At 39.0% G+C, this 15,432-nt stretch overlaps 2 protein-coding genes across 2 annotated transcripts in view; one reads left to right on the top strand and one right to left on the bottom strand.

The window, feature by feature from the left end:
* LOC112956661 (neuferricin) overlaps nucleotides 1-456 on the bottom strand; it is a 3,939-nt gene extending 3,483 nt beyond the window's left edge. Inside the window, exon 1 of the mRNA XM_026050147.1 lies at nucleotides 286-456. Within this exon, the coding sequence (XP_025905932.1) occupies nucleotides 286-456 (171 nt within the window). The remainder of the gene's footprint in view (nucleotides 1-285) is intronic.
* Nucleotides 92-15,432, top strand: part of ZZEF1 (zinc finger ZZ-type and EF-hand domain containing 1) — a 53,883-nt gene continuing 38,542 nt past the window's right edge. The window contains exons 1-14 of the mRNA XM_026050131.1: nucleotides 92-194; nucleotides 3,528-3,672; nucleotides 4,733-4,927; nucleotides 5,447-5,618; nucleotides 6,026-6,225; nucleotides 7,175-7,385; nucleotides 9,238-9,354; nucleotides 10,206-10,384; nucleotides 11,218-11,316; nucleotides 11,796-11,887; nucleotides 12,321-12,469; nucleotides 13,014-13,125; nucleotides 14,298-14,513; nucleotides 15,047-15,147. Coding sequence (XP_025905916.1) covers nucleotides 3,579-3,672; nucleotides 4,733-4,927; nucleotides 5,447-5,618; nucleotides 6,026-6,225; nucleotides 7,175-7,385; nucleotides 9,238-9,354; nucleotides 10,206-10,384; nucleotides 11,218-11,316; nucleotides 11,796-11,887; nucleotides 12,321-12,469; nucleotides 13,014-13,125; nucleotides 14,298-14,513; nucleotides 15,047-15,147 — 1,937 coding nt within the window. The 5' untranslated portion in view covers nucleotides 92-194; nucleotides 3,528-3,578. The remainder of the gene's footprint in view (nucleotides 195-3,527; nucleotides 3,673-4,732; nucleotides 4,928-5,446; nucleotides 5,619-6,025; nucleotides 6,226-7,174; nucleotides 7,386-9,237; nucleotides 9,355-10,205; nucleotides 10,385-11,217; nucleotides 11,317-11,795; nucleotides 11,888-12,320; nucleotides 12,470-13,013; nucleotides 13,126-14,297; nucleotides 14,514-15,046; nucleotides 15,148-15,432) is intronic.

The raw sequence follows: 15,432 nt of genomic DNA, 5'->3' as shown, positions 1-15,432 counted from the left end.
TGCGCGAGGCCACGGCGCGGCTGCGCGAGGCGGCGCTGCCCGAGCCGCTCGTGTCGCGGCACCACGGCGCGCTCGTGCGCTGGCTCGAGGAGCGCCTCAGCCGCGGCGACGAGGCCGTGAGCCTCGAGCAGTTCTGCGAGGTGCTCGAGAGCGTCTCCCGCCTGGCGGCCGCGTCCCGCGGCGAGAGCGAGGAGGTGAGAACCGCCCCCGGGAAGGGCCGCGGCGGCGGAGACCCCTCCGGGCAACGGCCCGGGCCCCGGAGGGGCCGCGCTCGCCGGCACCGGCCCTGTCCGTGGCAGTTCCGGGCCCAGATGCCGCGTTCAGGCCCGTCGCGTTACCGCTGCCCTCTTGGCCCAGCCAAGGCGGGGAGTCCCCGCGGGTCAGGAGGTTCCGAGGCTCTCGTGGCTTCCTGGTGTCGCCACGTGCTGCAGCGGAGGCGGCCGGAGCGGCCGGCATCGCTCGGCCCAAAGCGGGAGGGAGGGCCGCAGGAAGGTAGCCCAGAGAACCCCCCTCTGCCAACAAGCCTCTAAAGTCTTAAGGAACAAAGTGAGTCCAGTTTCCCTCCCGGGAGGGATAGAGGGAGCTTAATATCCAGATCATTTATTCTCCCGCCAGCCTTTCCCATGTAGCCGTAATACTCCGCCCGGAATTTCGCTCTCGGTTAGGACAGGGCTTCCCTGTGAGTCTCAGTTCCTGAGCCCCGCCAGCGACTTCCTTCTGTGGCTGAGCTGCGCCGAGCCGCAGGGCGACCCTATAAACCCGCTCCTGCATCGCCTCTGCTCTGCCTGGAGTGAGTAATGGCCGAGTAATGTGAGCGCTGAGAAGCGGAAAGAGATTAATTTTGTTGTAAAAATAGGAACCTTTGTGGCGGTGCCCATTGCGCTCTTCGCTGAAAAGTTGTCTCTGAGTTTCCAGGGTGTTGCAGGCGCCGATGAAGAGCGCTTGCTCGCTTGTCACGGAAGTATGAGATGAGTGCATTGGCGTTCCTTGTGTTAATGCAAACATCTGGGCCCTGCCGGTCTTGGGGCTCCTGGGAGGCTTGTCTGCTTGCAGATCCTTCTCTGTTAGAGGAAAGATCCTGGCAGTTTTTCATGGTTAAAAAAAAAAAGAGTATAGTATAGTTTTTTGCTTCTCTTTGAAAGTCTTTTCTGGAGATTTATAATGGTTTGGGCAGACGGTCACCTCTCCTGCAAAGTGGGGATGTTGGAGTTGTGGGAGACCCTTGGTGTCATCATGTTTCTCGCTGGGCAGGTGAGGGGGAGTACTTTACATTTCCAGGGTGTATTTTGCACTGATGAGAAGTCAGTTTGTTGGTGGCAGCTCGGTAGGTTTCACTTTTGACGTTGACAGAATCCCACCTGGCAGAGACTAAATTTAATTTACTCGGCCTATTAAGTTCTTCTACTCTGTGCCCTGTGAGTGAATACATCGAATGCCTAATGTGCAGAAGAATCTCTATTTTAACTACAGTATCCCTTTGCTAGCGAAACTCTGAGTCGTTTTTTATCCATTAGTGCTTCAGCAGCCAGCCTGTAGCATACTCGGCTTTCACTTCAAACATGAACACTTTTTAGCCCTACTGAGAGCGAAGAGTGGAATATAGAATATCATAAATAATATTTTAAGTATATTCTCATGCCGCCCAGTCCCAAGCTGTCTGTGGGATGAGGTGGTGATTTTTCCATTTGCTGTATTTCCTGGACGGATAAACTTAGCCAGCATTTCCCAGAAAAGATGTTTCTCTAAGATTTCTTCATGCTCAGTGCTGAGCTTGGTAGGAATTATCTGGCCTTAGTCCTTTTATTAAGGAGCAGGATGCAGCTGGATGGTTTAAAGCTGCCCTTGCATTTGCTCCCTGTCCCAAACATGAGCACAGCTCAGTCCTGGTTTATTTACTAAGTGTTTTTATTTGTTTGTACCGCTGTTGTACAGGGGAGCCCATGGAAGTTGTGCAACTTCTGTGTCACATGGATATAGTTTAAATTGTGCTACACCATAAAAAACCTTACTGCAGTTCTGGGGTAGGTGAAAGTCGACCTAGTACTGAGATCATAGGAAATGTTTTTTAAAATATAACTACTGCACTAAGATGCATATATATATATATATAAAAATATATATTATATATAAAAGATATATATGTCTGCTAATCTCTTCTTACACAAAAAACTAACTTAGAACAGCTGTTGGCAGATCCAACTTTTGCCTGTAATCACAGGATCACAGATCACAGGATCACAGAATGGTTGAGGTTGGAAGGGACCTCTAGAGATGATCTAGTCCAACCGCCTGCTCCAGCAGGGACACCCAGAGGGCACAAGGCGGCATCCAGGTGGGTTTGGAGACCTCCAGAGGAGACTCCACAGCCTCCCTGGGCAGCCTGTGCCAGGGCTCTGGCACCCTCACAGCAAAGAAATTCTTCACAGTCAAGAAGTATTCCTATATGCAATTTGTTTTCGCTGCTAAAATCTCAGAGCTTGTTCCCTTTTTCATTCCTTATTTTAGTAAGCTTTCAGCTGGACTTCAAGGATGAGGAAAAGACCTATAAAAGCAACAGTGGGTTGATACCAAGCTGTACTTTGAACTTTTTCAGCAGCCTGAGCTATCTTTGTTACAATTAATTCCCTTTATATTGTTTTATGCAAACAAAGCTCTTAGTTTGTGCTTTGGTATCCATGGGATGCCCAGCCCCAGTCATCTCTATGCATCATAATATACTTTTTAAAGGAAATGATTTTTAGCATAGGCTCAGCCATATGTTTAACAAGAGTTTATGAAACTGCCAAGCTGACATTCAGCTCTGTTTTGCAGAATTGCCCTTGGAGCTTTAGTAAGCTGTAAAATATGGTGCTTAAGCTCTTATCTTCTGAGGACTTTGCTCTCATTTAGGTAGTGAAATTATATCATGGTTAATTGGCAGATTATTTTGACCTAATCATTTCAGATTATTTCTCTCTAGGATAGTACTCTTAACGGTACATCAGGTTTCATACTCAAATAGTAAAATAAGAGATTCAAACGTAAGCATCCTTCCAAATAGCTGCAGTTTCTTGACTCTGTCACACACTTGGGAGGTGATCGCTCTTCAGAAGCCAAATTTGCTTGATTATGTATTTGTTAAAAGCCTGAGAATTTGGATGCTTGCAGTATGAGGTGGTTATAACAACGAGTGATGAATTAAATATCTTTTTGAAGTAACTCACCCTGTAATGGAATAGATTTTTATACCTTCTTTTGTGAGCACTTTCTTGGTAGTCACAGATGTTGGGTGGTTACTGCTGATTCACTGGTGTAGATGATGTGCTGTCTCCATTTAAGCATAACTACAGTTGACTTTTCTAGGAGGGCAGTGCAAGTGCCATAAAACTTGCTGAGAACTGCACATTTTCAACCAGGTTATGCTTCTGGTTGCCACAAATTCAATACTGCAGAAAATCGATTCTTTTGAGTAAAGCTTTAAGAAGCTTGCAGTGCTTACTGTTCAGTTTTATCTAAAGTAACTTTAATTACTCTTTATTCCTCTTTAGGCTTTTGCACAATTTGATGCTGAAGGAGATGGCACTGTGGATGTGGAGAATATGCTGGAGGCTCTCAAGAATTCCAGTGGAGCAAATCTTCAAGGGGAGCTTAGTCATGTAATCAGGCAGCTGCAGGCTTGTTCCCTAGTTCCAGGTATGAGAAGAGAGTGACAAAGCAAAGCAAAACTTGTGTTTTCTCTAGTCTCACAACACTAGTCCGAGTTATTCTCACTTCCCTCGTGTCAGACAAGTAGAGTGTCTGCAAGTATTTCCCATAGTTACAAGCCAGCTGACTTGCTTTCATAAATAACCTTTTTTTTTTCCCCTCTCTCTGTGAATGGGGAGCTTCTTGCAAAATTTGGTAACTGACTTAACTAATACAGTAGCAATCCTATACATAATAACTGGAAATGTCCTCCACAGAGTGTTTCGGATGACGAGCTGTGCATTTAATATATCATTGTTTAGTTTTTTGAAACCCTCTAAAATATATTTCACAGTTTATAGCATATAACTTCTTATCTTCACAGTTTATGGCACAGAACTTCTAAATAAAACTTCAGGTTTCTGGAATTTTAGTCCTTGGGTTAAGTATTTGTTATTGGCATTCCTCCTAAGCATTTAAGGATAAGTGGCTAAGATGGATTTGCCAGGGAGGATAAGAAGTTTTAGAACTGGCTAAAAGAAAAGTTAGAGGAAAGAATACACGGGGCACTCTACACATCTGGTTTCACTGTGCTTCAGAGTCCTACTGTTAAGTAGCTAAAGTTTTTATTAGTCAGTGGCAAACTTAGGTACCTCTTTGGGAATAATCCAAAATGCCAAATGCCAAGCTTAATGATGTAAGTACCTCATCTCTTTGACCAAGCAGTGTCTATTTCATCTGGATATTAAAATATAAAACATAAGAGTTTGGGGCTTTTGAAACAGCAAAATAAACATCAGAGTTAAGATTTTTAGTGATTAATTTGAACCCTGTCAGACATTTCAGGTGACTGGTAACATCTGATTTCTTGCACCTCTCATGATCCTGCTCTAAATGTGATAAAGTTGAGCTGCTTCATCTGGAGTGTAGGCTCCAGTATAGGCTCTCATACTTAACAAGAATTTACCTAAGTAGTAAGATGTAGTGAGAAAAAATATAGCGAGGAAAAATGTTTGTTCAAGATTCTGTCCGATGTTGGAACAAAGATGGAAATATGGTCTGTTTCTAGGTTTCATTGACATATTTTCCGAATCAAAAGAGCGTCTTGGTCTTCATGCTTCGATGATACTGAGATTCTTGCACCGGAATCGCATCTCTAGTACTGCTATCCCATACCCAGTGCTGGAGTACTTCAACAATATCTGTACAATGAGATCTTCTGTACTGAAGGATTCTTTAGATCGACTTCTCCTAAAAGAGAGAGGTATGTGGAATGTTGTGCTTTGGGATTTTTGTTTGTTTGTTTGTTTTGCAGGGTGGATAGTGTAACCGTAGTTTGAAGAAGACATCACAGATAAAGATACAAGAGGAAAAAAAAGAAAACTGACGTTTTCTTTTGAGGTCAAATAAACTGATTTCCTCACATCTAGCATCAATAGGAGTCTTGGAAATTTTTTTGCTTTCTCTAGACTCATTTCAGTATTATGATTACTAATTGTGATATCCTCTGTTCCATCAAATATTTTTAACATACCAACCATGTGAAGGTGACCATTTCCTGACATTGGTTGTAATTACTCTTGACACCTTTAAGGGAGTGTTCCTTGCGTTCACAGCTTGACTCTGTGATATTTTCAAATACTTATTTTCATACTGCGGGTAGTAGGTTGAGAGTAACATGACTCCATCTAAAATGAAAATTTTCTATTTTATGGACGGTATAGCAATTCTTACAAGCAAGCAAATGGAAAAGAATGTCATGAGTGATCCTTTATCTTTACAGAATACCCTAGTGACATAAATGGTAATCAAGAATCAGACAACCTGAAATCTGTCACAAAGTGCTATACTCACATAGAAACCTCATCCAACTCTGCTGATATCGACAAGATGACAAATGGAGAAACAACGTCCTTTTGGCAGTCAGATGGGAGCGCTCGCTCGCACTGGATACGGTGAGTGACACTAATACGCAGCTGAGTTGAGCGCTTGTTAGTCCTTAGGCCTTGCAGCCACTGGAGTGTAACTGAAAAAAAGCTGTGAAGTACTGAGTGACAGATGAACTGATTTGAAAACATAAGTCATGATAATCTTTGCTTAAAATTTAAAAGCCCATCCAGCAAGAAAGGTATTCATCTGTAAGATATATGCCTCTTCCAGGTTGACATGTGTCCTTGTTTTGTAGCTAAGCTTTCCAACCTGTGTTATAGATACAGTGGTTAGTATTTGAAACCTGTGAATTATTAGATAATTTCCAACAAGTTTATCTATACTGGCAAAAGTAAAAACAGAGTGAGGCTTAGCTAAAACTGTAGCATGTCTTCTCTTTGCAAGAACTATCTTCTTCTTCTTTACTTTGCAGTTTAAAGATGAAGCCAGATGTTGTTTTGAGACATCTGTCCATAGCAGTGGCAGCTAACGACCAGAGTTATATGCCACAGCAAGTTACGGTGGCCGTGGGAAGGAATGCCAGCAGTCTCCAGGAGGTCCGAGATGTTCACATTCCAAGCAATATCACTGGCTACGTAACATTGTTGGAAAACGCTAACATTAGTCAGATGTGTGAGTCAATAAATATACCATTGGTATATTGTTTTGTTGCTCTTTCCTGAGGGTGAAATGCGGGGTATGTCACATAATGGAGTGTTGAAATGTCAGTTGTTACAGCAGAAACTTTTGACTTAGCCCTTGGGTCAGAGAAATTATTTTCATTGTAGTTTAATCATTAGCCCATTGAAGAGTTTTTCTCATGGCATCTGCCTGTGCCTCAGTTTACAGGTAGAATAGCTGGAATGATTAAAGATGCAGTTTCAGCAGTTTGAAGGTATTGGGCTATGTTAAGCTACTTTTGCTTGCAGAGTGTAACCACATGTTAGATACTATTATCTAGGAAAAAGATCTTTTTCTGAGAAACCTTTTTTTTCTAGAAAATCTCTGAAGAGCAGTCAGATGACTTTCATGAAGCAGGTTTTATGCTAAGGTTTTCTAAGTAGTGTTATTTTTAAGCCTGGTAGATCTGTGGGTGCTATATTGGAATCAATCACTGCAAAGCTGTTCCTTCCAAAGAAGCTTCACAAATGTCTCTTCAGCTCAAACTGATGCTTTCCACTAAGATAAATTCTCACAGCTACAGAAACGGGCATCAGGCATGTTATTCTTCAAACACAGCTAAGAGAAAGTTGTCTCTGCAAAATGGTCGAGAACTTTTTTGAGAAACTTCCTTTTTAGGTTTGATTAGTGCTGGTATTAATTTGACTTCCCCTTTGAGGGTCTTTTTACTACCTTTTTCTTAGTTTCTAGCAGTACAGGGCCATAGTACAAGGCAGTGGATCACAGCAGGCCATTCAGAAGCTATTTTTTTCCAACACATTATTTGCATGTTTAAGAAATACATGTGTGGAGTTGTTCAAGCGCTTTTGCAGTAATTCTTGTTTTGAATATTTGGGTTCTTCTACATCTGGTCTAACAGAAGAAATGGGAGAAAAAATCTTTTTTTTTTTTTTTTTGACAGATGTACAGATAAATATCAAACGTTGCCTTAGTGATGGATGTGATACAAGAATCCACGGACTCAGGGCAGTTGGTTATCAAAGAGTTAAGAAGGTGGGCGTCTCGGTGTGCGATGCTTCAGCTATCTGGTACTGGTCTCTGCTGACCTCTCTGGTAACAGCTTCCATGGAAACAAATCCAGCATTTGTTCACACTATCTTACAAAATACTCAGTAAGTACCAAACCTCCTTGTCTTTACAACTACTTCCAACCTTTCTCAACTAATCTACTTCAGGTAACTGTTTTTCACTCCCTCCGTTAAGGTATTGATACATCATCTTAACTATGAGATTGTGTAAATTTTGATATTTCTCCTTTATCTTTTTGCACATATCAGAACAAATATGGTTCTCCTATGCTTTGTGGCTAACTTAGTAGTTCAGTCATAACTGAATGACCACAGTGGGAAAAAAAAAAAAAGAAAAAAGGTTTTTTTTCTGGCTATCCTTTCTCTGTAGTATTTTCAGGAAGCCTACAAGTAACTGTTATTTCTGTTGTTAACTTTTATAGTTCATGAATATTGATCACTTTTGAGTGGAGTTACTTAGCTCATTTTCAGCAGTTTTTGCTTGTGTAATGCCTAGCCGTGTTACATGGGGACAGGGCAGGGCACATGCAGTATCTCTGTGCAGATGTTTGTCTTGTGGCAGTTGGCTCTGCTGCGTAACATTTCCTTGTCCAGCTGCCAAACCCTTCTGCTCGATGACTTCAAGGATTGGAATCCTAATGAAATCGCAACACACCCACACCAACTTTTATAGAGCTGAGTTAGCGTGATGCCACCAGGCTTAAGAGCACCACTGTCATTAGGTTAATGAGTACTGCAGGCTAAAGTCCATGAAGTCTATCTGCAATTTGTCTCATCTATGAAACCTCTTTAAAGTTCAGATAACTGTATGGGTGCTTATGCCTGCCTGAGGAAGGTTCAGAGCTGCATGGCTTTGCTAAAGTCAGAGCCTTCATTTACTCAACAGTTTGGATATTTGATAGAAGTGTAATACGAATCTTGGCCTCATATGGCTTTTAAAAAGAGCAAATCATGACTGAAAGCCTACGCTCAAGAGTTATAATTCAGTGAAAGTCGAACTTTAGAATTGGAATTACTGATGCAATATCCACATTGGACACCTGGGCATTACACAGTTGCAAATGATTTCAATGATAATCTAGATATTTTAATCTTTGTCTGGGCATCACTTTGCTGCTGCTTCTTGTCTGCTTCTTATATACTTTGGCTCATCGTAATCTCCAATTTATTGCTTACTTAATTGTTGGTTTTACTAAAATATTACCATATATGACTTAATAACTTGAAACAGAAACTTAAAAGCCTTTTTTAGCAATAAGCATTTGAGTATTTCAAGATTTTTAATAGCATATTTATTTTCCAGACAATGTAATTCTGTTTATTAGATATTGCTAAATTCAAAGTGAGTTAAAATTTTGCTAATTTACAAAGATGAAATGTTGAGAGAGGAAGAATAGAATCGGAATATTTACTGGTATGCATTGTATCTATAGATGAAACTTTCGCCCCAAAGGCAAATGATCTTATTGTTAATTACTCAATTACATTTACAAGCAAGATGGTAGCAGTGTATCTTTTTTTAAGAATTCCTATTTTCAGTGTTTTCTACATTACCTTAGGAAATTAAAAATAGAAAGATTTTTGTTTGATGAAAGCATTAACAGGAAGGATCTGCTTGCTAAACTCTCTAACTTTTAAAGGTAGTATTTAGACACATTTCCTGCTTGTAGGAGGTTTGTTTCAAAACCATTGATGTACTTGTGTGTCATTAAATGTAGATTTGAGAAATTCAAGATCACTGAACTCTTGTGGAACTATCTCCAGCTAGAATGCAATATTATCTTCTCCATTTCAAAATATTATCTGTATAAATAGATAACACCTATAGGCACCTAATCATAGAAGGGTAAAGATTCAAGGTTCTCACTCCTTTTTAAAGACTTTCTTTGATTCTGAATGGACTTCTGATGTTATGCTTCATCTTTTTTCGTACTAGGAAAGCACTGCAGCACATGCCACCTCTGTCACTAACACCAGGCTCTACAGATTTTTCAAGTTTCTTATCTCCAAATGTTTTGGAAGAAGTAGATAGCTTCCTTATAAGAATAACAAGGTGAGATTGTGTTCATGTGTTTTAATGCAGTGGAAGATGATTCAGAGGAATTTTTATGGCAAATATATTCTTTTTATTTGTATTTACTCATTTATAGTACCTTGGGAAAAAAAATCAGTTGAGAATTGAAACCTTAGGTTTTTAATTCAAGCTTTATTTGTGTTTATATAAAAGCAAAGAGCCTACGTCTGATTTGAAATGCTGTATGGTAGTGTAGTTCAGCATTAAGATGATGCACAGTGGCTTAAAAGAGGCTGAGGGAAGTTGATGAGGAAGAATAAATTGCAACTCCAAATAATTTCCAAGGTCAAAGACTCGTTTTGTTTATATGAACCTATACTGTGACGGCACCTCTGGCCACAGACCAGCCAAGCTGTAACAACTGATGCTAGGAAAAAAAGAAAAGCTGGAATAGCTGTTGACAAAACTAGTCTAGTTGATGTGACTGTCACAGCCTGACATGGGCTTAGCTGCTAGTACTAAGGGGCATGTGGGTTTTGCACATGTGACTGCTGCTTGCTGCTTGTCCTCACCTCATCCAGGAAAAAGCAAAGCATCCAGAGGGCCAGATTCAGTTCATACTTTTCCTTCAGGACACTCAGTTGCATGGAATAGAACATTTTATTCCTCTGCAGATTTCTCTCTAAAATGAGATTCCAGTAACTGTTTCAAGCAACATAGCTATGAGGTATTAAAATTTGATGACTTAAAAGAGTTCTCCAGATAGGCTAACACATGAGAAAGAGCTATCACATATTAAAGTTGTCCTTAATGTACTTGACTTCTCTAACTTAGGTTTCTTTTCTGAATTTTCTTTCATGTCTGATTTTTACTTATTTTTTTCTCCCCAGTTGTTGCACCACTCCTGAAGTTGAACTTACACTCTTGGCCTTCGCCTTAGCCAGAGGGAGTGTTGCTAAAGTGCTAAGTTCCCTTTGTACAATCACTGATCATCTGCACACTCCATACAAGGCTTCATCACTTATCGCTTCTATGGCCACAGTTAGGCAGAACCTGCTGTATAAATATGGTAAATGAATAATTGTTGGATCCTTTACTTAATTCAACATACAGGTTTCTAAGTGGTTTTACGTGTTCTGTTGAGGCTTAAAAATCATACAAGACATATAATAAATGACTATCATGAGAAAGTTATGCCTTACTTGCCATAGAAATTGGTAGAAGATAAGTTTTCAGTGTGTCAAGAATCAAAACAGATGATATTATTATGAGGGAAAGAAGCATGAACTCCATAGACAGTGGCCCTGAAGCCAAGACCGTGATAGTGTTTATATTGTATTGAATTATCTGGTGTTATCTGCACTTTTTTTTTCTCTATCAGTACATTTTTTTCCTGTTCAACATCAATAAGTAATCTCTCTTGCACATATTTGTATGTGCAAATGTTTAAATTTTTAAAATAATGTCACTAGCACATCTGCACGCTGCTGTGTATTATGATTTGTCACTACTTCCTGGCTTGTGCCAACTATTACATTAAATACCTTTGTAATTATAATAAGATTTCCTTTCAAAAAATTTGAAAATTGCTCAGTTTCCTCCAAATAGCTGTTACTTTTTGCAACAAAAGAGTAGTATTTCATGTACTGTGAATTCCAAAATATGCAAGCAGTTGAAGGAAGATTAGCCTTTGTGAGCTTCTGTCCATGTGTCCGTATCTAAAACTCTTGCTGTGATGTTAGGTTGGCATGTCTCTTACATCCTCCTCTTTGTCCAGCAATGGTAAAAAATTCAGAGTTTTGTGATTCTTTTAGTTTGATTGTTTTCTGTAGGAAGAACCTAAGTCTGGAAAGAGATTTCATGTTTTACAAAGCTGACAAACCTGTTGATGTGCTTATTTAGGAAAACCATTGCGACTAACGTTGCAAGCGTGTGATGTAAAGGGGAAAGAAGATAAATCAGGACCTGAAAATCTGCTTGTGGAGCCCTGGACAGGGGATGGTAAGAGCAAAGACTTAAATCATTGACCCTCTATGCAGATGAGTAACTGGCACAGAGAAAATTATACTTGAGCATGTACTATATCATGTCACTATATATAACTTCAGCCACTATAAATAACTTAATTCTTTCAAATTTACGTTTGTTAACAGAATTTTGCCTAAAATATGCACTGGAAGCAACTGTAGGAAAGCAGCTTGTGTTTCTTGGCCTTATTCATGAACAGAGCTACAAACCAAAATAATATTTGGGAGTTGTTACTAAACTGTAGAAAGGAAACACTCTGCAATATCTACAGCAAATCCGATGGCTATATGCCATGCAGGAACCTATACTAGCATGATAGCATCTATGTGTCTTTTATCCTTTTGTTTGGAAATATTTGCAAATCAGTTGTGGCATTTCACAGTGTAGTTTTGGACTAAGCTTTTGACAGTAGGAATCCTTCCGATTTCATTCTGTTCCCACTGCATCTTTAGGTTTCCTTACCGAAACTGGGAAGACCAGAGCAAGTATCATTCTTTCTACTGGAACCGAATCTTCATTTCAGGTGACACAAATTAGAATAAAGGTATGTGCTTTCCTTATGCTTTGCAAGTCAAAGGCTCTTTTTCTTCCTTAACAGTAATGTTGAATTTAAAAAATATCTCTCAATGAAATTTTAATTTGTTGATTAAATAGTGCTATGTTTGAGTTTTGATTTTATGTAAATCAGAGGATTTTTTTAAATAAGGGTGTGTATATACAATAAGAATTCATATGTGGAACTATAGCTTTGACACTAGCAGGGTCATAAGATAGTGAACATTAACTGTACATGTGATTTTTTTTTTGAATTACAAAAGCTTTTATAACACTCCCCTAAACTGTTATATTTTTATCCTTTAATTAAAAATTATAGTGTGATTCCAGAGATGATTGTTGCTTTTCATAACACTCTTCTGTGAAAGCAACAGCTTTTATTTTCAGCTTTTATATACATTGCTCTGCATTTGTTCTTTTAGGTTCGAAGAGGTGCTATTGGGGCCCAGTGTGGGCTGGTGTTTGCCTATAATAGCTCTTCAGAAAAATTCCATGCAGAGGAGCATTTCAGAAGATTTGAAAGATATGATAAATGGAAGTTACCAGAATTTAAGCAATTTTTAAAAAACAGGTATAGGTGGAATTTTTGTCGTGATTATGTTAAAAGTAAATGTTATTACCAAACCTTTTTGCAATGTTATTTGAACTATTGAGATTTGCTCTGAGTGACTTAAAAAGTAATGCATCCTTTAATAGCTACTTATTTGACTTTATTGAATATCAACTAGTAGTTTGTGAGGGGGGAAAAAACATACAGGTATTGTTTTCAACCTCTCAATTTAAAGACCATTTTAAAACAGTATATAATAAAACAAACTCTCTACTTCACATGCAGATCTATGATAACAGAGAGCAGTAATCATTATTAGCCTCTACCTCAATTAAATGACACTAAAAATGAGGGGAGGTTAGGGTCCATAGTTAAAAAGAGATTTTATTAAAATAAATCACTAAAAAATATGCTTTATATATTCAAGAGTTTGTGTATGTGAAAATTTTTCGTCTCTAACCTTTTCTGCCATAACAAACTGAAAATACTTTAGTAGCGTAAGAGCAGCTTGGCAGTTTCTTGAAAATTTTTCTTTAAAAGCTTTGTTAAATTATTTTATATACAGGAGCAGTTGTTCAGGTGATGATCTGGGAGACGATGATCCCATCGGCTGGTTTGAGGTGGAAGAAGAATGGGATGAGATTGATGTCAAAATGCAGCAATGCCGAGTTTCCCAAGTAAGAAACCGTGCAAATTCATTGGCCTCATCACAACGAGCAAAGAGTCATTTCTGTGCTTTGTTGTAATGCCAAACAAAATAAGCATAATTTTTATTCATGTGCATATAATTAGTGTGGACAGAGGTAAAAGTCAAAAGGTGGCTAAAAAAGGTTAAAAGGAGACTTTTAACCTTGACTTTTGTCCTCTGAGTTTCATTTTTTTCAGTGTGCATGCACTTTTTAAGTGGTACTTGAGGATCAAAATTACTGCAAAGATATGTGCTAATGTGTGCATTAGTGGTTTTATGATGAAGAAGTATTTCTAAAAAGGATGACATGATTGTTACTGCATTTTAATTTTGAAAACAATTCACAGCTGCATTGTTACAACATTTGGTCTTTTAGGGCCAAATTCTGCAACCCTTATTTTAAGTACAAAACAGTTACTCAGTAGTTCACTGAGCTAGACTGAATTCCCCAATGACTTCTCCATTTTAAGGGTGACAGAACATGGATTTTGTTTTATAGGGAGTTTTGGTTTTCATACCCTGCACTTTGGTTCTGACATCAGCTGTAGTATAGTTCCCTAAATCTTTATTTGTACTGTGGAAATCAGTATCACAAGTCAACTGGCATTTTTTCCAAAACTTTCCCCACTTGAGATATTCTTCTGTTGACCATGTAACACTTATTTTGTACACTCAGAAGTGGTAGGGACTTACTAAGTACACTTGGAACTTGCTGTTCCCATCAGCTACAAATTTTTGTATCTTACTGTGGACAGATTGCACAGAAATATGCTGTTTATATTTCTTGTTGATCTTCTGCTTGCTTTTAAATACAGCTGGTATTTTTTCACCTGCAAAAAATCCTGTAGCTATAGAGACAAGAAATAGAGCATAGAGAATGAATGGAACTGATAATGAATTAACTAACATGGCAGATGTGTCTGGAGTTCGCAAAACCATCAGTATGAAATTTGGGGAGGTGGAAATATGGAAGTGAGGACACCAAACTTAGTCTGAATCTCAAACTTAGTCTCTTAAAAGCTTGGGGATAACTGACAGGCAATAAGCCCTGCTCAGCTCCACCTGCTCCGCTCGTCTGTGCACGCACATCTCATGAATGCCTAGTTTATGCTGACTTTTAAAACAAATCTTGTCCTGTGTTCTTTTTTTTTATCCTCCCAGTATTTAATGATAAAGTTCTTGTGCACGAGGCAAGAGACTGCAGAGCGATTGGGTGTTCAAGGCCTGAATGTTCTTGGGTATCTTCGGCGTATGCGAGAGGAGCCCAGTAGGAGCATGAACTGCCTGCAGTGCAAGAAGATGAATGATGATACAGTTTGTGGCACAACTCTTCTCCTGAAAACACTTCAGTTCATCCAGCAGCTTGCACAGGACCTGGTATTTTTACTTTTTAGCTTTTTTTAAGTATATATTTGCTGTCCTGAAGAGAGTTAAGGACCATCTGTCAGCGTTAGATTCGAGTGTTGGGTGAACTCAGTGCAACAGAAGGATGCTCCATTAGGTAGTGTAGCTATTTCTGAAGCAAACATGAAAAAGATGCATAGAAAGGTATCTAGGAAAGCTGCTTAGATTAAAACATGATCTCTGTTCTTTGAAATATATTGTTTGTTTTGAACCTATTTACTCCAGCCACATTATGCAAAGAGGCAGAGGTTGCAAAGTGTCTTTTTGAGGACAGAGGTATAGAACAAGGCATTTGTAAAGAGGAGAGTGCTTTGTAAAGGGGACGATTTCAGCATAAATGTAACATGTAGACATCAGAAATATAAGCAAGTGAAAGAACATATGCTAACTGCAGATTTATAGGAAAAGAGTCTGCCTTAAGCCCAGTGCTCAGGGATCTACTCTTTGTAAACATGTTGTATTTGAAGATAATCTTTGCAATCTTGTATTTTCTTTGTCTGTTTAAGGTTCAACAGAAAGACGGTGGATTAAAATACAAGTCATTTTTAGATTTCACAGGCCTTGATTTGCAGCTCTTTTGGAATTTTTACAATAAACTTCACCAAAAGTAAGTCACATCTTTGCTATGTGGTAAAGCACAAATCTGTGTGTATGTATAAAATTAAAGTGTGCTTGGTTTCATTGCAGCAGTTGCTTCCTAAACTGCATTACTTACATAAATAGCATTTCTGACATACAAGTTTTTAACTATAATGTTACGCAGAAGCTTGAGTTGCAGATTTATTTAGCTGGTAGTTAAACATTTTTTGGCTGCATATTCTCTACTTTGAACATCTTTTATTCATTTGAGATAGCAACTCTATCTTTCATTTTCTAGTTTTTACTTCTGTTT

The sequence above is a fragment of the Nothoprocta perdicaria genome, unplaced genomic scaffold, assembly GCF_003342845.1.
Source record: "Nothoprocta perdicaria isolate Ctin4 unplaced genomic scaffold, notPer1 scaffold_66, whole genome shotgun sequence".
Classification (NCBI taxonomy): Eukaryota; Metazoa; Chordata; class Aves; order Tinamiformes; family Tinamidae; genus Nothoprocta; species Nothoprocta perdicaria.
The sequence above is the reverse complement of the archived record's forward strand: the minus strand, read 5'-3'. Positions and strand labels throughout refer to the sequence as shown.